The sequence below is a fragment of the Haemorhous mexicanus genome, chromosome 4, assembly GCF_027477595.1.
Source record: "Haemorhous mexicanus isolate bHaeMex1 chromosome 4, bHaeMex1.pri, whole genome shotgun sequence".
Lineage (NCBI taxonomy): Eukaryota > Metazoa > Chordata > Aves > Passeriformes > Fringillidae > Haemorhous > Haemorhous mexicanus.
In genome coordinates, this window is record NC_082344.1 from 47488804 (window position 1) to 47510746 (window position 21943).

General features: G+C 39.1%; 1 protein-coding gene across 3 annotated transcripts in view; it reads left to right on the forward strand.

Moving 5' to 3' along the window:
- MTUS1 (microtubule associated scaffold protein 1) overlaps positions 1-21943 on the forward strand; it is a 118613-nt gene that overhangs the window by 16264 nt on the left and 80406 nt on the right. For all 3 annotated transcript variants that reach the window (XM_059844715.1, XM_059844714.1, XM_059844713.1), the window contains exons 2-3: positions 16975-19148; positions 21421-21616. In XM_059844715.1, coding sequence (XP_059700698.1) covers positions 17163-19148; positions 21421-21616 — 2182 coding nt within the window. In that variant the 5' untranslated portion in view covers positions 16975-17162. The remainder of the gene's footprint in view (positions 1-16974; positions 19149-21420; positions 21617-21943) is intronic.

Below are 21943 nucleotides of genomic sequence, written 5' to 3' on the forward strand. Positions count from 1 at the left end.
TCAGTATAAAATTCTCTTCCAGGGAACTGTAATTTGTCATGCACAGGAGAAGGACAGTGACAGTGGGGGAAACACCTGCTTGTGTGTGTGTTTCTCTGTGACCTGGAGCGCAGGGTCAGTGTTTTGCCATGGCCCCACCTGTATGCTCTCAGCACCCAGCACCTTGCGGAGCCTTGTGCAGACAGCACTAATGGCGCTGGGCTGCAGGAACTCCTGGGCACAGCATTTGCTCTGAAGTAACTTTGTAGCCTGACTGTATTTGAGTTGTGGTAGTCCACAGCTTTAAAAAAACGGTAGTTTGTGGTTTTAAAGTCTTCTGAGTTCCTCAGTCGCAAAAAAAAGTGAGCTAAGTCCGTCCTCCTTTTACTTCAGACCTGACCAGGCAAAGGTGTGCTTATTTCGTTAGCTACAGTTTTGTCCCTCAGTGTGAACGTGGTCCAAAGTGTTACAGAAAAGACCTCTCTACAAATAACATTTGTCAAACTTGTGAAGTCTTTGTCAAACCTGCCGAATGCGTTGGTAACATGCAGGGAATTTTTGATGCGGTGCTGGCAGAGCGTCTAAGGAAAATTCCTTAGCCTGAGTTTTATTGCTGCGTGGCTGAACTGATCCTTGAAAGCTGAAATCTCATGAGAGGACTCTCTCTAATCTGGCTGTTAGGGTTTTGTTTTAGTTCTTCTTCCCTTACTCTCACTGATTTCTTGGACTCTGCTGTATGCCACTGGGGAGAGCTTTTGATGATTAATCTAACTCAGCCTCGACTTGTCTCTTTTGAAAGACTTGTGCTTACACTAAGTAAGAAGTTTGTGGGGTATGTTTCTTTCAACTGTGCCCTTGTGTAAGTTGCTGTTATATACCAAATAACTTCCCAAATTTATTACTTGAAGTTGTCTGTGCCATAAACATAGAAACATGTTTTTAGATGTGATGCTTACAGTTCATTCTTTACTGCTTAGAGGTTGAAAAGGTTATTATCATTTTCTCAACCTGTTTGCTTAAAAGTGGTTCAGAGTAAATCTTTTTGTTGTAAAAATTACATAGAATGGGGTAGTACTTGTGAGTGAGATTTGGTGGCTTGTACTGAATGATAAACATGTACTGTCATTAGTTTCATGTTCCCTGTGTTTTAAATTTTATGGCTAAACCAGAAGTGTTAGTGGCTTCCAGAGTTAAGGCTAAAGACATACCAGGCTGAGAGACAAATGCCAAAAAAACCCCTTCATGTAGTTTCCATATGTTGCTGACACACTATTTCCTGGAAGGCTGGTTGATGTGTTGGCAAAACTAGTATAATATCCTATTTTCTATTAGAAGTTTAGAAAGGACTGTCAAGTTCCAGTTCTCAAAATGGAGAGTTGGGGATGATGAAGGGCCTCTACTTAGTGGGTCTTTTTGCTATTCTCGGTATTTGAAGTGATCTTTAATCATTGATCTTTGCATGCTAAGGTATTGCTTTTCTGTGTCTGATCTTTTCTGATCCTGCTATCTTTAGTTAAGCTAAAATACTGAAACAGGACCTGCCAGTATTTGATTACAAAATTAAAAGGAAATATCAATCAAACCTTTAAATGTGATAAAGGAAGTGTAATTTATTTTTCTTTATGGAAGGGGGGAAGGCCTAAAACTGAAATGGGGAAAAAAAGAAGGAAATTATTATTGAGAAATGTGTTCAAGCAAATTTGAATGCATTATTGAATTGTAATAAATACTCTGTAGTCAGGACTAACTTGACCTACAAACACAGAGTTCAACACCAGGGCCAAGCAAATCAGTTACTGTGTAAAAATTCATAATTTGAGTGATAGTGGGCTGGCTGCCTCTTGCTGCCTCAATCTTCTGGTGGTTCAGGGGTTTTTCCAAATAAGCAAATGGCCACAGCTTCACCTTAACTTTTAGTTTCACTATGATTTTTTCAGGAAGAAAGGTAAAATACCCCAAACTCTGCAGGGGAAATGCTGGATGCAGCAGTCTCTTTATGGGTTTCAGTTAGATGAAAGTAGTAATTATTTCTAAAGAAATCCCGGAAGTAGCTTTTGAGGGATTGTGCTGCAGTGACAGTATCTTATATTTATGATTCTCTTTTTTAGGTTATTTAACCAATCTTTGCTGAAAATGGATACTATTCTTAATTCTCCCATTCTAATATTCTAATCCTGAAATGGTAGAGGAGGAATTAGTTTTGTGCCTGCATTTCTATACCTCACATCTTCACCTGTGACTTTCTGCTGTCATTGAGTAGGACTGGTAGCAATGTTTTTTTCCAAAAAAGCTCAAGATTTTTCTTAATAAAATGTCTTTATCTTATTGATGCTGATAGGTGAAAAGTGCATGCAAAAGAGTGTGTGCATGTGAGGAATAGTATCTTAGACACTTAGGCACTCAAAGTGGAAGCTGGTGCTTGGTATCAAGGTGTCCTTCACAGCCAGGCAGATTTTGCCTGTAGAACAGTGGGCTAACATCTCCAGCCAAAAGGTCTGGAAAATTGCATTAAGTCAAATCTGCTTAAATGTTTAACAAAACTGCTGTGGACTCTGACCTGTACCCCATTCTGTGTGTAAGCACAGATATGTTTTTCAGGCTGAGAAAGGGGAAACCATTGTCACAGCTCACTAACATGCAGCTTTTCATTTCTCTCCAAAATGGATAATTTCCTCAGCAGATGGAGTGAAGAGGAGTGCAGGCTGTGGAGACAGTGGTGCGGTCCACGAGCTTTGTTTCCCTTACTATGAATGATCTGAGGGAGTGTGGGATCTGAGGTTATTGCACAGTACCAATTGCTGGCCAGAATTATATGATTCTTGTACGTCTTGTCCTGTTCCTGATCACTCAGCTGTAGATGAGGCTGTCTGTGACAACTCTTTCATTTGCTTATAAAGCAGATGCGCGCACCTGCCTTGTAACTGAAGCCTCTTGACTTCCAGCTTTCAACTTGACTCTGATTTACCCATGAGGCTTTAGTTAGTGAAAGCAGGCGATTTGTATTTGTGTAAGTATAGTGGCTGAATTTGTTCTGCATAAGAAATAGACTGTTGCTATTAAAGCAGTTAACCAATACCTGAAAGTCTGCAAGTACCTTCTGTCAGAAGCAGCTAGTGACTGGTATTTCTCTGTATATATTCTTTCTGAGTAAGCCTGGCATTATGGGCATCTTGTTTCTTTCTGCATATGGTAGGTTATTAAGCAAAATGTGTTCTTATGACTCTGAGTCACCTCCAACTCCACCCCCCCCCCCCCCCCCCCCCCAGGTCAGTAGTCTGAAAGCCAGCTTTGCCATTCTGGTATGAGTGGAGACTTTTTTTCAGACACCCTTTTCCAAAAGGGGCCTTTACTTTTCTTCCTTCTTTGACTACAACTTTTGGTTTTTTTCCCAAGCATGTGGAGTGTGTGAACTTGTTGGGGTTTATTCATCATGATTGTGAGGAAGATGCTGTAGCCTAGAGTCAGGAGAGTCTAGTATTGGGGTGTCCCATCGTCCTGATGATACTCTTTGTAGTTGTTACTCTTGAAGTGAGAGTGCAGTTGTGATTGCTGCAGCTGCATCTGCTAGGTTGGTAAATGTGCCTCGGTGGTTCTGCTTGTGTTGGAGAAGCTGTCAGCTTTCCTGGATTTCAGCTGGCTCTGTGCATCTTGGCAGAGAGGTGGGATGTCATGCCAGGGCTGTCAGACTCGTGTAGTTCATGTAATACGAGAGACATGAAATTTGGCAGCCTCAATTTGAAAGAAGTCTGGTGGTGAGACCACAGGAATGTTCTCTAAGTTGATACTTGGTTTTTCATTCCATAGTTAACGTTTTGAATGTAGTGACCTTCTAGGTACATGCAAAATGGATCTGCCCAGGCCGTGGGGTGAGTCTACGCAAATGCCAGCTTCTGCTCATGGTGCTGGTGCTATAATTTCAGTTAGCAGAGCCTGACTTGGGCTTTGTTATTACATAGTTTGGTTCAGAATAGAATCAATTCACCTGTGGTTGGTTTGGAATTCAAATAATTTGCTGATCTAACTGTTGATTTACATATATATTTGATGTTGAAAATTTAACAGGGATCTTATTAAATATATTTTGTATTGTGAGCGAGCATTTTATAGTTAAATCCTAGAATTGTATTTTGTCCTTGAACACTATAAATTAGTTACTCTTTATATCAAAGAGTAAGGTAGAGATAGGCATCTGATTCATCAAGTTAACCCAACTGCAAGCTCCAGTGTATTATTGCACTGAATCAGTGGTTGTGATAAGACTTGTGATTGTGTTGTCAAATAGGTTTTAAAATGTATTTTTGCATTGTGTGGTCATATAAAGAAACATACAGGTACTGACATACAAATAAACCAGAATACTGAGGTTTATTTCATTTGGCTTCTGCATGTGGAAACAAAATATGCTGAGTGAGCTTTTTGAAGTAAGCACAGTATAATAGTGGTGTTTCTTGTGTTCTGTCCATTCTATGCAAAATAACTGAACCATGCGGTAGTATGAAGATGCAAAAATTGGCTGCTAGGCTGGAGCACTGAACTGAACAAGAGAAGGCACGGATGGCAGCAGTGTTCTTGTGTTTGTAAAGATTACTCTGCTTAAACCACAACATTCTCTCTGGCTTGTTGGTATGTGAATGCCAGTTTATTCTCTCTGTGTAAGGTTCTTTGCTCTTTCAGGGAGCCTGTGGGAATCCCTCAAGTGTATTGGATATAAAAAGCATTCTCAGAGAGTTTCCAGCCTCTCTGCTATAGCATGTGATTGGCTTGGATTTCGTTTGTATTACCATCTGCTATGTGAAATTGCAGTTTCTTTATAGTACATGGAATTGCAGGTTTGAATACCTAAATAATGTTTAGGAATGAACGTATCTTGTCCACAGCACTTAAATTTTTTAGTAGCTAAATTTTATTTTGAAATGTGCATGAGAATGCATAACAAGATTAATGGAAAACCCAAATTTGTCAAACTTGGAATTCAAGGACACGTTGGGGAGAAACACACACCATTTTGGTGTGACTACTGAGACAGAGGTGGGTGATAAACTGGTAGGACTTAAAACTTTTAGAAACTGGAAGTTTAAGCAGGCAGTTGCTCTTGCTTCTGCCTTGGTTGGGGAGAGGAGGATTTTTGTGAAACAGTTCAAAAGACTTTAGTACCGTTTACTATTATGAAAACTGTTGCTTTTGTTACATTTCATGCCTGCCATTCTCTGTATTGCAATGATTTGTGAAGAAAACAATCAAGGGACTCAGTCTATCAAATTCTGCTGTGGAAGGCTTGATTGACAGAACTTGATTTTGAGACCAATATGTATGCCTCACTAGAGGTTGTTTACCTGTCATGGGATCACTTAAGAATACACATTTCTCTCCTTTTTAATTAAAAAAAAAACCAAACTTATTTTTCCTAAACCCTTATCAGTGGTCAGAAATGAAGTACTCAGTGCACCAGTCAAGCTGTCATGTGCAAAGTCAGAAGAGCAGGACTAACTTGAGCACTTTAGTACTTGCCCGCAGATTGAACCTTGGCCTCTCCTGCATAATTGTTCCAGTTCCTGGGTGCTGTCCTTCTTTCTGACTTCTGGCATACCTCATTTTGATTAGGAACTTCCTTGTAGATGGAAAAAATTCAGTCCAAGGAACTTTTTATTGTCACCATCCTCTTCGTTGAACTATTTCACAGACTACTGTTTCTTGTTACTTCTTTCAGCAAACTTCTGAAAAGTTTTAAGTCTAACCACCAAATATTGCCTTGCAGTCCTGAAGACTTTTCTGTTGCTGGACTTTTCAGAGATTGGAAGTAAGTGGTTTCCAGGTGCCAATCCTTTCCACCTCTGGTTCTTCTGAGGCAATTTCCTCTGAAGAAAGTTCCTAATGCAGCATTAATGGCTTGTAGTTGACATTTGTGAGCAGTATACTACCCAAATGGCTTGTGAAAACACCTCTGGTATGTTTAATTTGGCACAGAGAGAGCAGAACCCCAGTGGTGGATTTGAAGGAAAAACATCAAGGTAGAAACAGCTTCCTCTTCCAGGAATATCCTGCAACACCTGATGAAGGAGGGAGAAAGTACTCTTAAATAGTCTCTAAAATTAGAGAAACAGAAATGAGAGATCCAGTGGATATTGTAGATTCTCCTGGATGTTCTGCTCAGCTCAACTTTTTCTTCCTCAGCTTTTGGCAGTTAGGGTTATGTATTTTCCTAGCAGGAGAAGCTTAATGACTTTTCCCCCTATTTCTTTTCTAAGATTACTCAGCAGTGGGTGTGTGTTGTGGTTTGGGTTTTTTATTTTGTTGGGGTTTTTTTCCCCCCCCTTGCACCTACATAGGCAACCCTTCTATATTCAGCCTGCTCCAGCATTCTGGGATTTCATTTACCAGAGTTGTATCAACAAGCTGTGCATGTGGAGTCCTGATTGAGCAGGACATGAGGATCCTTGTTTGTTCCCTGTGAGTTGTTGAATTTCTAGATGAAAATTTAGAAACTGCACCATTGTTGACAAGCTTGGTTGAACTTGCTGCTGGTAGAGGAAGTAATTCTGTCATGCAAACCTAAATGAACTGAGATTGCTTTCAAAAGGAGGTTGGTTACCCTTCACAGGACAGTATTTGGTTGTGCAAGGTTAATTAACTTCTACTAGGTACCTGAGCATCAGGTTTTTGTTTATTTTTTTCCAACAGTTTTTCTTCCTCATTCCCTAATGCCCCCCCATGCAATGTGCAGCCCAAATACATGGCTGTGTGTGAGAAATGTTTTCTTCCTTCTTTAAGCTGAAAAGCAGGAGTTCCTTATCTGAGTTCCAAACTAATGTCAGCCGAATGAAGTTACTCAAGTATGCTTGTGTTAGCCCTGTGCAGGAGCTTTCCACCTGCACTGCAGGGTGGTGAAATACTTGCCTTATCAGTGTTTCTGACTTGCCTTTGATATGGATGTTAGTTCCATAGATTTCTGTACTGTTAAGTGACTGTTTGACCCAGAAGTGGCCTTTTGGTGCTGGTACTTAGCAGAACTAAATAATGAAGGCCTGTGACCCACATAAATCCAAGAAGTAATATTCTGTCTCAGTTAATGATGAATATGTATTATGTCCTTGGATGAACAGCCTGCAAAGCACAGCTTGTGCACAGTGATGCTTTAAACCCTAGTGCTATATACAGTTTTGAGCTGGGGAAGCTTTGAATTTTGAGTGTAAGAATATAAAGGTATCATTTAAATGCAATCATTGCCTGTCCCTGTGCAGAATCTATAGAAGTTGCAGTAATTTTTTTTTCTCCTAAGAAATTTTTTAGATAGTACTAGTGAGAAGCTCCTTTTATCTGTGTTCTTCCAGTTACTTACTGCTGCAGATTTGCATGTCTTAAATGTGTTTTAGCCCAATAAATAGTATTGTGTAGACTGCTGCTAAGAAGACTGAATGTCTGGTTGTAGAATGACTGCTTGAAAGCGTACCATATCAGAATGATGACTTTTAAATCATCATGCTGCTGTCACTGCCTGTATGCAATTTCACTCCATCAGGCTTATAAAGGCAGTGAAGTGAAAGCCAAAAGGATTATATGTGGGGTGAGCAAGTCCTAAAGACTGCAGAGGACCAATCCATGTATATAAGTAAATTGCCTGAATGAGGGTACTTTATGGCATAAGTTAAGGTGTGGTCAGTCCTTGCAAAAAAGACAAAGCTGACTCTGAAAAAACCAGCCAGAGCAAGAGAGAGGCAGTTCTTGCTTGTTAATCATGAGACTCAATTAGGTTGTCAGTTATTCAAGGGTTATAATCTAATTTATTGTAAAATCAGAGGGTTGCTTTTTCACTTGTTAGCACAGAGACCGTGTCAGAGCGTGCAACATCCTCTAGCTGTGCATATCTCTCATCTAATGGAAGGCTGTACCGAAGCTGAAACTCACTGGGGTATATCAAGTATGGATGTGGCACTGGGTGTGTAACACTTCTGTCTCTGCCTGTGGCATTTATTTTTGTCAGATTTGAGTGGAAATCAAAGCTAATGTTCCCATGTAACATAAAACTGTAGTTCCAGGGTATCTGCAGTGATGTGATGATGTATATACACTTTACTCTTGTGGGAAGTTGTCAAGTCAGCTATTAGTTGAATGGGGAGAACTTGTTGAGGAGTTTACATTTGAAATTATAACATGCAGCTCTCTGAAGAAGGTTTTGGAAGAGGCTTGGCTATACTGTAAAACAATATGTGGTCTATAACAAGCACCATTTGGATTTTGTGTTTGACTTCAAGCAAATTGATTAAAGGAAAAATATTTAAAAACTGATTTATACCACTTGAGTTTTAAGCAAGAAATTTGTAAATCTTTGCTAGACTACAGCATTCTTGTGGGATCTCAGATGGACTGACAGAATGATTTCTGAGTGAGTCCTGCAGGTGCACTCCCTTTCTGAGAGTGCTACTGCTCAGGGCTCAAATGGAGCCCTATCCCAAGAGCCAAGGAGAAACTGCAGGGCACCACCAGCGAGCCTGCATGTTTGGATCCCTCTCAGGGGGTCCCTTGGGTAACCTTGCCCTGGCAGCCTTTCAACATATGCCCAGCTTGCCCTTCTCTCCAGTCCTTCACCCTCAAGGTCCTGGTGGAATTTGAGCCCTGGTGGAGCTGTGAGCAGCCTGTCATCAGCTGTGTCAAGCGGCACGGTCAGCTCGTGCTTTCCAGAGAGCATTGACTGCAGCCTGCTACCCGATAGTATTGTATAATCAAACTGGGTTTTTTTGTTTTTTTTTTTTTTTAACCAGCTCTGCAAAAGTGCCGCAGCATATTTTTTGCCATTTGCCTGTTTCAGAGGTCTAGTGCTGTGTGTAGCTTTGCAGAGCTGGTCCCTTTTGGATTTGGGGAGTTTGGTCCCCTGGGTCCTAAGGGAAACAACTAAAAAATGTGGAAGGTATATATACAACTCTTGTATCAGGACTGATCTCACAGTGAGAAACAGTTTCCTATGTAGGAAAAATAACAATTTTCTTTTGAATGTAAACCAAATGTGGTTTTTTGGCTTATTTTTGCCTGAGACTACAACATTTGAAACAATGGTTGTGAATTGCCCCCTTGCTCCAGATCCCAGTTGTGCAACACTGCAGGTGAAATACTAGCAAAACTGTTGGGATTTAAACTACTCTCCATCAATACTTGCTGAAAATCCTCAACAACCATTACTCCTCTAGGACTTCTAATCATTGGGTTGGTGCTGTTTCCTATTTGGCTACAAAAATATTATTTCCTGTAACCAGTTTATTGCAGTTTTGTTAGATTTTTTTTTCCCACTATATAGAATCAATAGCCAAAGTAGTTTTTAAGTCTAAAAGCATTTTTTTTCAATTGGCAAATGTAGCATCTTCAGAATTAAATTCTGCTGTGATGATGTTGCTGAGCAAAAGTGCAGTCCTAACTCAGTGGTAGAACTTCTTGATGTGTCAGTGGAAACTGTTCTTGGCTGGCTGTAGTGTTTACTAAGTAAATGACCACTTCTTCACAGCAAACGACTTTTCAGTCTGCAAAAACTGCAAGCTGGTTAAATTTCTGACTTTGTTGATGTGAGAAATCCTAAGCATATTGATTAATTCTTCACTTTCTACTGCAAAGCAATATCATGGCAAAGGTGCTGCTCTTTCAGTCATTAAGTGACCATTTTGGTCTGCTTTTTCATAGAAATTAATCAAGTTATGGATGCATTGCACAGGATACTCCACCCGAACTAAATAATACTGCTGTACTTAAAGTGTCTTCACTACAGGTTGAGAGTACTCCAAATGCTCTGTAAACTAGTTCATATCGTATGTCTGTGTTAAATATAGCCAAATGCTGAAAGGCTTCTCAGTTGTAGGTGAAGATCTGAAGGACATGCAATGCATGGGAGCAGCTGAATCTTTCTGTGTCTTTAACAGTCTGATTCCATTGATACAGTCCATGCAGGGAGTACTGCTAATGTCAGGTCCAAGTTGTGTGGTGCTCACACTAGGGCTGTGGGCACTGATGCTTTGTAAAAAGTTCAGGGTCATGTTTAGGGACATTCAGGTTCACACATAATCTTAAGAACTCTCAGTGTATGCCTGGCACATTGTGGTAATGGTTAAAGCCATTTCTACTCTCACCTGCCAAGTTGTGACTTATTTTTAGGAAACAACCACCTTTTTTTTTTTCTTCCAAAGGTTACAACTGGCATTTTAACCACCACTCTTGCAATGTTGTGCTGCTTCTGCAGAGTATTTTGGCTTTTGTGAAAGCTTTGTACTTGACAGACATGAGGAGATGAGCAGCAGACAGTCTTCACTTAAATATTAAATAATCAGGATATTTAAAGTGCAAATTTTAAAAATTGCATGCAAACAAAGAAAAAAACCAGCCAGAACTAAACCACCATAAAGACACAAGCAAAAAAACTGCCATTAGTCGCAAGAATCCAAGGTGTTACTACTATTCCTGCTTCCCTGTGTACCTGCTTTTCTACTAGATTTGACTTAGCTAGGATGAGAACAAAAGAACATGGGGCAACTTAAGAGGATTGACAGGTCTGTAAAAGAAGAGAAACATAATGCAGGATAGAAAGGTTGGTGGGTGGAATGACCTGTTAGTTTGGAACAGCTTCTGTTTGAAATTGATTTAAAGGAAAATGGGCAGCAGGGGTGCTGATGGATGATATTTTGTCAGAGAATGAGAAATTATGATCAAGAATGTATGATGAAGACTAGCTTAAACTTGACGACACTCTTGAAGAGCACAAACCTTATTTGGTCTATGTGAGCAGATAGCAGACATAGCAGGTGTTGACAAAGTATTTTTGTTCTGCATAATACATTACTGCCTTTCTTCCTATGCTGATAGTATTTCCATCAGTAGGGATTAATATTTCAATCAGAGGGGAGATTTCTGTGAATAATCCCGGCTCACTGTTTCATAGCCTCAAGATACCAAAATGTATGAATGTACCCTTTAAATGGTAGCAGTGGACAAAAACAGTTTAGCAGAATTCCAGGAAACAGAGAAGGTGATCTGATTTGTAACCCCTATCTAGTCAAATAACTTGAACACTGATGAGGATTGTTGAACACTGAGCTCTGACAGTCTCAGGCTTGTTTGTGTTTACCTATTCAGTCCAGTCTTTCAAAAAGAAGTAGAAGTACCTGAACCTTGACCTTGCAAGGAAGTGCCATAATAAATGTACTGTTTGTTTTCTCAAGTTCCAGCTCCTTACTTTCATTTTGACCTGAAAGTTTATCCTTCCTTGTATGATAACATATGCTCTTGCTAAATATTTTAGTTATAAAATAGCAAAAAAAAAAAAAAAAAGCCCCAAAGTCTCTTTTTGAAAAGGTAATGTCTAATTTACCATTAAGAAAGAACTTAATGGCATTCTTGCAAGTTCCTAAAGAGCAACAGCTGAGTACTGATCTAATGGAAATCCATGCTTTGTTCATGATGGCAATGGATGAACAAATTATAACTGACCATGTTGAAAACCTTATGAGTAGTCTGACACTTTTAGCAATGAATGCTGTCTTAATGAAGCTGCAAATGAGAGTCTGATTTACTTATGAGAGTGTGCTGGACTATTCAAGTGAGTGGCTTATTGCTATTCTCATTTGCACACTCAGATAGGTAGCTTTGGTTTTGTTTGATCATGCACCTAATCTCAGACAATAAAGTACACTTCCTTACTTGCAGTGTGTCAGGTAGCTGGTGTTTGCTTAGCTCTTATGTGAGTTTCATCCTGGCAGTTGCTGTAAAACAGAGTGGGGGAAAAGACATTTGCATTTGCAGAGCACTCTGGTCTAGGAGATTGCATGTAGCTCCAAATCCCTAGAATACTGGATGACATTTCTAGACAATGTTGTTAAGTATCTTGGTTATCTAAGTAGAAGATGGGCTTTATTCTTTTAAAAAAATTACTGGACTAGTGTTCCACTACTGAATACAGAGTTCTCCTAAAACTTACCTAGCAATAAAATTAAAAAACTGTCAATTATTAAATGAAGAACTGTGTTATAAAGACACTGTATAAGTCTGTTGGAGTATCTCAGTGTGTTATGTGCTTACAAATAGTCTGAAATTGAAGATGGAGAGAGCAGCATAATATCCTAAAAGACAGGACAACAAGGATGGCCAGAGTTTGAGTAATTAAATAGTTAAGGACTTTTCATCTTAGCAAGGTGGAACTGCTGTTCTACTTTACTTCTTCCATATCTTAGAGCCAAGATGTAACTGATTAAAATTAATTCCCCTTGATTACTGTAACTTTTATATTATGCTGCTGCTTCAGTCTTGAAACATGCTAGCAAATAGCCCAGTAGAAGGCAAAACCTGATAATTTATGCCTTTGGAAGTGATAGGACTCCTTCAATCAAAAATGCCTGTGTGATTGCTTGCAAACATAACTTGCGCATTATTTCTGCTTACTGTATCAAGTGTCTAACATGGTTTCTGACTTCTAAAATGTCTTTGACTGAAGTGTACAAATATTGCTCAGCTACCCTGTGGGGGTGGGTTTGTCTTTGGTTTGGTAGTTTGTTGGGGTTTTTTGTACTTTCATAAACATCTTCACAGTAAACTCACTGATGATACTGTGTGTTCTGAAGCAAGCAATTCCATGAGCATATGAGAACTTAATGTAATCCACTTTTAGGAGTAGATTGTACTTGTAATGTTATAAATGTTTGTGTGTAGTTGTTACAGGAGATTAACTTAATCCTCTCTAGAATAATTTGAATTTAGTTTACATTAAAATGTGACATTACTGAGGCAGCAGAGAGAGCTCTGAAATTTGCAATTCTGTGTAAATGCAACATTATCTGAACCATTTTGTGTTTCCTTAGTGCTTTGTTATGGGGCATATTCAAGCAACAGTGAACAGCATGTTGGGAGGGATGCCTGGTTGGGTTGATGTGGATGATGCCATCTCTGCCTTCAGGTGTGTGCTGAAAAAGTCACACTTCCATGATTGTGTTGTGTTCCAGGACATGGGCAGGTAAACTGGTTGTAGTGTAATGCATTAATATATGAAATGCTTTGTATGGTTTTTAATTTCAGGTAATCATGACCATATAATACGGTTTTGTGGGGGAATGCTGATGCTGCATTTTGCCTGGTATCAAAGCATGTTCAGTTAATTAGAGCACTCTAGACAGCCTCCCTGCATGTCTGGGCACGCCCTTTCCTTTCAGATTTATTCACCACCCCGTGTCCCCCCTTCATGCAGGCTTCACAAACAGCTGATGAGTTTCAGTAAATGCTCTCTGATGATTTGCTTGAAAGAATCAAGTTCCAGATGGAGTACCAGGAAAAGTGAGAAATTATTAATGTCTGCATTGTGACACTAACACAAACTAACTGGAATTCTTGTAGTAATTTGTCAACCTGTGAGTTGAATTATGTATTGTAATTATCTGGTTTTGATTCCTGTTTACCTCACGCTGAACAAGTGACTGTCCCCCTGCCCTTTAACAGTACACCCCTGGACACTTCTTGTTGGTTAGTAGAAGTGACAAGATCTTGCTCTGAGCACAGTTCTGTATGTTGTAGTGTATTTAGTGTATTTCTCCTGGATCTGGGGCTATTGGCAGCCAGTCCCTCCTCTTTTTAGGACAGCCTACACTCCAAGCTTCTTTTGTTGTTGTTTTTTGTTTTGTTGTTGTTGTTTGTGTTTGTTTGTTTTTGTTTTATTTTGCTTTGGTCTCTTTTGTTTTTCTTTTCCAAGTGGTACTGCTGTTACCCCAAGCTCTTATTTCAATTGAGGAAGGGGAAAACTTAGAGCCAAAGACTTTTTCTGCTATATGTAAGCACTGGAGGCACACAACTGAAGTTTGGTAAGCTGAGCTTTACTGAAGGCAAAACCAGCTGAACTGTTTTGCACTGCGCTGTAGTGTGTTGTGGAGGCCAGGCATTCATAATGCTTTATGTAAGACCAAGTCAAAGCAAATTTATTAGTATTTAGTTTAGAGAATTCCTCCAGTCACTAGTTGCCAGGAACAGTGTGTTCTCGGTGAGGGCAACTGTTATGTCTGTATTTCTGCTACTCACCCCCCCCATGGAGGAGATGCTGGGCTGAGGTTAATTTTTCATTCAGCCTTATATGGCAAATCCAAAACTAATGATTTTCTTTATTATATGAAAGTTACAGAATTTCAGTTCTTAAAGGAATAATGTTCATCTAGGTTACAGATTTTTAAATACCACAGCTGATGCTTACGAATACCTCTCTTTTTGTGTAGGATGCTTTCAGGACTTTAAATGTGGATGTGAAGCTGGTCTACTTGTTCATGAAAGTATTGATTAATATAGTGAAGGCTTGCTTTAAAACTAGTTGAATTAGTAATTTATTTCTACAGATGCTCTGGCTATGTGAAAGTCCAGAGCACTGAGTAACAGACTTAAATATGAGTATGTCCACCTTGGTATGTGCAGCTTTTAATGTGCTTCCTCATTTCTCTACTCAGTATCAAATCTGCTTTTATTTTTTTGGAGTTTCTTCAGCATCAGTTGAATCAAACTTTACTTACCTACCTGTGTTGTTTCAAATTTTGGCATTATTAGCTACATATGCCGTAAGGTAATGTAACATTCTTTAAATCTAGGGATTTTATTCTTGCTAAGTCTTGAAATTGCCTATTTTCTGCAGAATGAAAGCTCTTGAAAGAGATAAGACTTCTGGTTTGATCTGAGCTACTGCTGAATCAAAATGGAATCTTAACTTTTGTTGCATGACTAGGTGAGCAAGCTGTGTTAAGGGCAAGTGTCCAGACAAGCAGAAACAAGTTTCAATGTGTCAAAACAACAGTGAAAGCAAAGTTTGCAAATATTTTTCAGCAGTTGATTCTGTTGATTGACTTAAACTAATGGAAAATTATTCAGAACAGATTCTTGCCCTGCCTTCAGGGAAGACTTTATTTTAAGAACTCTTCTATCTGCCTTAAGTTTCCTAATTAAAGGTGAAAGTGAGGGTACTACAGTTTTTTGTTTCTTTAGGGATTGAATAATAGTCAGTAAACAAAAGATCTAGATCAGTCTTGAAGAAGCAGGAGATGTTTTAGCTAGACAAGTCATTTCATCTTGGGGATGGGAAGGGGGGGCAGAGGAAGGTGTGCTGTCTGAGCTCAGTAGCTTTTGTTCTTTGTTTCATGGTCTTTTTACCTTCAATCTGAGTCAGGTGTTCAAAGTACCATGTAAAGACAAGGTTATTGGCCAGAATCCACTCTGTGTTTGGTTCATAGTGAGCAGACAAATTCTTGAAGTTCTATAGTAGTCTTACTTTGGATGTTGCTGTTTTGTACTCAAAACTGTTTATGGGGCCCTGCAGCTTTATACTTTTCATTAGTGTGATAAAGGCTTTATTTTGAATGTAGTCACTCAAGCTGTGTTTCCAGCTGAAGAAAGGAAGGTTTAAGGAAAAAAGTGCATTTTGAATAATGCAAGAAATAACTTACCTTTCCCTACTTAGTGTGCTGGCTTCATTTTACACTTTCTGAAGTATTTGTGCATGAGAGTTTGTTTTCTTTCCCCTGCTGTGGCTTCCAGAATGGCTTATATGGTTTCTGTGAGGATTTAAACTTACTTGTTAAAGAAAAAATCAAGAGTTGCTTCTCAGAACAAACTTGTTTCCCAAAGAAGTCTTTCATTCCTCTACAAAAATATGACTACAGAATTATTCTTCAGTGTACCTAATCAACATTGCTATACCAGAAGTCTAATAGTACTATTATCAATATTATCATCTTTTCTGATCTTGTTGCAACTGTCTTGTACTGCATCCAGTATTGTCACCATATCTGAAACAGTGAAATAGTGTTGGACTTTCATAATTCACATAAGAGTTATATTAGTTATTCTGCCCACCGTCCATACTTAATCCTAATGTACATGTCCTGCTGCACTAAATTTCAAATATGTCATTATATCAGTGCCCTTGTTTGAGGATACCATACTCTGATATCAGTCTGCATTTTTGTTTAAACACCAGAGACCTGTTTGCTCATTGTTTTTGATGGCAAGTGTTCTCCTTCCTGCTCTTTGATTGGAGAGTATAATCTGTCATTCCAGACAGGTGAAGGTGTTCAAGGTGTTTATTTTCTTCAGTTGGGAAGCTGACCTTTGTCCATGAATGCATCTTCAGCCATATTGCCTTGTCAGGTCAAGTGAACTTCTTCCCATGCATTCAGGTTTTAATTGCTCTGAAAGCTTCCTTCTGGCAGATTCCCCACCCACTGCACAACCGTATGTTATAAATCTGAAGTTCTTCCTGTCTCTGGTCTCATTTCTGGTATTAGGAGCTTTCATATGGAGTGCTACAGAGGTCACCCAGCTTCTTTGGACACTTTGATCTTCTCTCTCATTCATATCCATGTGGTTTTGGTACTTGGGTGCAGTCTTAGTACTTGTTAGGAGTTTGTCACTATATGTTGCAAGGGTTCTGTGCTGTTTTTTGTTTGTGAATCTCCACTCCATGTGTGGTAAGTTGTCCTCCAGCATCTGTCCATGTCAATCCTGCCCCTTCACCTTTCTCTTGGGTTTTGGGTGAGGGTATATGGCTCAGCTCTGCTGGAGAGGACATTGGGGAATTGTTTTGTCATTTGGCTAATCTCGTGTCCTCTTTATAGAAGATGGAGGCAGTTAACTGATATGGAATTGCTTTCCTTTGACTCTGAAGGGGTCCTACATGCATGGGGGCAGGGTACTGCTGTAGCCCGAGAGCTGGTCACAAACCTCCCTCTCCATTTCAACTCAGATGTCTTAAGTAACCCTTTCAGAATCTTCTGCTGCCTCTGCTATGCATTCTTGCATCAAAGGGTAGGAAAAAGGCCTTCAGGGCAGAGAAACAGCAGTCTCTAGGTGCTCTGCATCAAGGGGTGAGGACTGAAGTTTTTCTTTTCTGGGATTCTGAGTGTTACTTCTGTGTTGCTGCTCAGATGTCCGAAGACTAGGAACTTGTGAACGCTTACTGTCTTAAAATCCTGATTTGGCTAATTTTGAATAATTTCTTTTTAATTCCAGAACATTTGAATCTTCTTGGGAAACATGAAAACAAGGAACTGCTTTTTAGATATCTTTCAGGACAATTGACACATTCCAGGGAAAAGAAGTTGTTTTTTTTTTTTTTCCTGCAAAGTTCAGAAGAATCTGCATTCTCTGAGATTTTAAAGAATTCTAAAATGAAAGCAGTTTAAAATTTAGCTTTCAAAATGAATGTTGGGAAGTCCGATGACAAAGCAAAGAATGGGTTGAAGTCTTCCTTACTTATAAGGGATGAAAATGGAAATAGCTATGCATGTGACAGAGGTACACATTCCTCAGAGAACTGTGCCACCAAGATACATGGTAGTTCAACTGCCCAAAATATAGTGGCTGAGCATGAAGGTGATGCCGTTTTTGAAAATAAGGGTGACTTCAGAAGTCTTTTAAAACAGCAGTGTATTGAAGTACTTGATCTACAGAAGACACCTGGTAAAAACAGCTGCACAGGAGCTCCATCGGGAGATACAGATGCTGCACACAGGTCTTCTGTGACTGAGCAGACTTGTATGTGTCCTTTGAACTGTGGCTTGGAAGCAACGACAAGCTTAGTGAAAGGTGATTTTGCTATGGCAAAAATGCAAAATCAGAGTATCAAACACTCAGTGCCTTACAGTCAGACTGACTCTAAGTCTGTACTAACTCTTCCTGCTTCAGAGCAAAACATGGAGTCCCTGAAAAATGACAGGGCATGCTGCCAGCTGAGCACATTGGATGTTACTAATGTTATAGGTGAAAATCTGAGAACTGACCAAAATGAGGACATGAATGTGGGGGAAACATTGGTCTCTTCTGAAGTCTGTATCTCAGAGAAATTTGATAGAACCAGCTCAGAAAGAACACCTAATTTCACCTCTTCAGGTGTTGAACACTATCAGAAAAACACTATCAAGAATGATAATGAATCACGGGAAACAGAAGCACAGGCTGTAGAGCTACCTGCTGGATGTATAGATCCTTATAAGCTAGATGCATTATCACCATGCATTAATATTAATGAGGATGACCAAGTGAAATCCTTGCAGATTACTCCTTTCCATGAAGAAACTGGGAATTCCAATGCTGAAACATGCATGGATAGTGTTGTAAATAGTGCGCACCTTCTCCCAGTAGATCAAATGGATGTAGAACAAGTACCAAACAAAACTGGTGAAACTTTAACCAAAGAACAAAGTATCTCTGGAAATGCTGCTCTTCAGAATATGCACAACATTCCTTCTGTATCTTGCAGTGTTCCAAAATTAAAGAAGACTATTATGCCTGAGCTGAAATGCGAAGCAACTTTTTTAGTCTTCAGTCCAACAGCTGATGGAAGCAGTTCATCTCTATGTACTTCAACTCCTAAAGAACGATCAAACAATAGGACTTTTTCTGTTTCAGCTTTGGAAGAACTTGGGGACAAGTCTTCTAGACTAAGACGAAGTGAAGCATTTGTAGGCGGGCATAACAAGTCTGGGCTTAAAGCTAGTTCAGATCAAACTGCAAGAAAACCAATGGGCAGGTCTCCTGTTGCGTCAACAATAACCAAAGCAAGGAAATCAGAGATAGTTAGTTTTCCTAAACCTAATTTTAAAAATGTTAAGCCAAAGGTTGTGTCTAGACCCGTGCCACAGCCAAGAGACAGTGCAACATTAAAACAGTCTCCCCAGTCCCGTCAACTGTCATCTGTCTCCTCACCTTCAAGGGTTGGTTCCCCAAGGCAATTGTCCTCCTCTATAAAAGTGCTGAAAAAAACAGTAGATCCAGCTAAAGATACTAAGGCGGAATTGCCTATAAATAAGCCCCATAAGCTGCATGTTAACGAACACCTTTTGACTAGCCAAGTCGATCATGCCACAACACATCCCAGAAACGCTTCCCATAAGGTTTCAAAAGCACCTGCGTTAAAGTTAAGTCTGCAAGACCTTGACAAAGCAAGTGTTACCCATCCGGTGTGCTCCATGGCTTCGGCTGTGCTTCCAGCATCTGGAGACAGCTCAAAAGAGATGTTAAACGATGAAATGGAAAGTTCAGACTCCTTAATGACACCTTGTTCTCAAAACATTGACCTGACCAAAGGTGAAGAAGAGCAAAGCAGCAACATGGGAGTGCTTCTGGAAGCAACATTGGTAAAAGATACAGCAAATGAAACATTTGAAGTGCACTCTGTTCCTTTGGTAAGTTTTTTTGCTTTCATGCTTACTTGTATGTTTTGTACATTTGCAAAAAAGGAGATTCAGTATTGCACAGTATTAAAAATTGTGAAATGGGTTTGGTGTCTACAAATGTAACTGTAGTGTTGATTTCTACATGGAGTCTCTCCCTAGTAAAGACACTGAAGAAGTATTGTTTTACAAATTAGTTGCTGTTGGCTTCAGCTGCAGTTTAGTGTCTCCATCTTCATCTTGTTCCACAACACAATTTTTTTTAGTAAACTGTATTGTCTTTTTCAAGACTATACAGTTTGTAAGGTGTCTAATAAAAGCAAACAAGTCTTAATTTAGTCAATCTTGTAAAATTGCCTAGCATAATTTGGTGAGGTTTTCTGCATACAGCTTTTAATGTACGTTTCTTCAATATTATTCTAGTGGTGCTGTAACTTCAAATAGACATTAGAGATAAATTGCTGGCTTTGGAATTTTCTTTCAAAATGTGCTTAAGAACTAGTAGACTTAGAAAAGTCTACTTAGAAAAGTAGACTTTTAAAAATTAGTTGTGTTAATGTTATGCATATATGAACAGTCACATTAAGTCACACAAAACCCAGAGACCAATAAGTCAGTGAAACATTTTATTTTTAATATCCTAATTTCACTGTCTCCTCTGTATAATTTGGGAGTTTATTTGTTTGAAGTATAGCTGGGACTCATTAGAATAGTTGGGAGTAGTCAGGAAGTATTTCTCATACAGAGGGCATATACCTGGTTTTAGGCAGTCAGCCAGCTGGAAGGTGCAAACTTCCTGGCCGGGAGGTATGCATGTGCTTGTTGGTTGGGAAATATTTTGGGATGAGTCAGCTGCCTGTCAGGAGAAACATTCTGCTTTCAAATGCACTGAAAAAAGGTTAAAAGAAAAGGAGAAGGAGAAAGGAAGAGTGTCAGGGTTGGGTTGACCAGGATTTCAGGAGATGTAGCAGGGATACAGAATTGAAGTCTTGGAGCTTTTTCAAGTCTCTCCTGTTGCTGGCTTGTGTATTCAATAGCTTATGTTAAATTGGTGAAATGGAGGCAGCAGCTGTGGCTGGTAAAACTGTTGTCTGAATTTTTGACAGACCTTAATAATTTGCCATAAAAATTTGCCTTACTAATTTGCCAGAAAAATTCCAGTAAAGCTCAGTATATGGGGGAGGCTACTTAGAACATTTTTGCAACATTGTACAAGAAAATAATTAGTACTATTATTTGACTAATAATTTAACTTGAAAACCTAAGTAAGCATGAAAGCAAGGATGATCTGTTTTAATTCTACAGTCTTTAAGAGTTTGCATTCTTTATCAGTCCTTACTTTTGGTATGAAGAGTTGGAGAGAATGCTTTTAATTAGTTCCATTACCCAAAAAGGAAAATTTTGTGATTTATTGTTCTGCTTGTACCTGGAGAAGCAATAGAGAAATTTCTATAAAATGCATGGTAGACAGATCAGATGGATTAAATTTAAGAAGTGGTCTTCTTAAGTGGAGAAGTACCGATTAATATCTGAAAATGAACATGAGGATTGTAGTTGAAAATGGAAAGTTCGGTACTCTGACTGAACTGCTGCAATCAGCTTGAGTCACAGAAAAGCACATGAAGAGCTGAACTGTCAAGTGTGTTTTTATAGGCTTGACAGGAGTGGCTGTGAACTAAAGGCTGTATAAACTGGAGCAAGAATTCTGTGTGAAACGTGTATAAACCAGTTTCACACATATAAACCAATTATTTCATACCTGTCCTTAATCTACTCCTGCATTTATGTTTTGTCTTATGGCACCTCAATGTGAAGGATTTTAAGCTGTTATGACATAAGACCTAGATCAGGAAACTAATTACAAAGACTGTGACATTTCAGGTAGTACAGGACAACTAAATTTTCAGGGCCTTGAACATGTGTAGTTCATTGGTTAAGATCTTGAGAGTAGGTGTAGTCATGTAATTGAGTGGTTTAATTAGAGTTTGGGGAGGAAGAGGAAGAAATTCTGATGACCTCTGTAACCTCTTTTTAGTGTGTTGGTCATTACTAGTGATTAGCTTCAAACTAATAGGTTTGCATTGCTGAAGGCCATTCAGGAGATTGTTCTTGAGGTTCTGAACTGCATATGTGGATGACGGGATAAAGACTAAGCATGTTTCCTACTTGGGTGGTCAGTATTTCATTACAGATGCTGCAGAGGGAGATCTTTAGTTTCTCACACTGGTGGTGTGTGGATTAAATTGCTGTTGGCTTTTTGGTTTCTGGTTTTTTCTTAAAACAGATGCCTTCTGTGAAAGATGGGACAACACAAGGGAAAAACATACCAAAGAAAGACCAAATCGCACTACGAAGTGTATTGACTCCCAAGGTTAAAATGGTGCCATCTGTGTTGACCTTGAAGAGAGGATGTGAAAATAAAACTATCAGCACTATTAAAACACCTTCTCACAAGGAAGCTCTTATGTCATCAAGCTCTGGTAAGAGAATTTTTCACTGGAATATTACCACTTACCTTAATTTTAAGAAACTATAATGTGCTTTCTTATACAATTTTTAGGGTGGTGCAGAGCTATATGTCAGTGTTAAATACAATACTGTCTAAATTGTAAATTGCTAATAAAGAGTGCGGTGCTGTTAGAAAAATCAATATTAAATATTATTTATATTTGGTTCTATAATAGGATTTTGTGAAATTACAACTAAAATTACTTGAAAGAGGGAAAAATAGAGTGCTCATGTACAATGCTCTTGTGATAAGCAACTGCATGCTACCCCAATGGGAATGAGTCCTTATTTCAGGACAT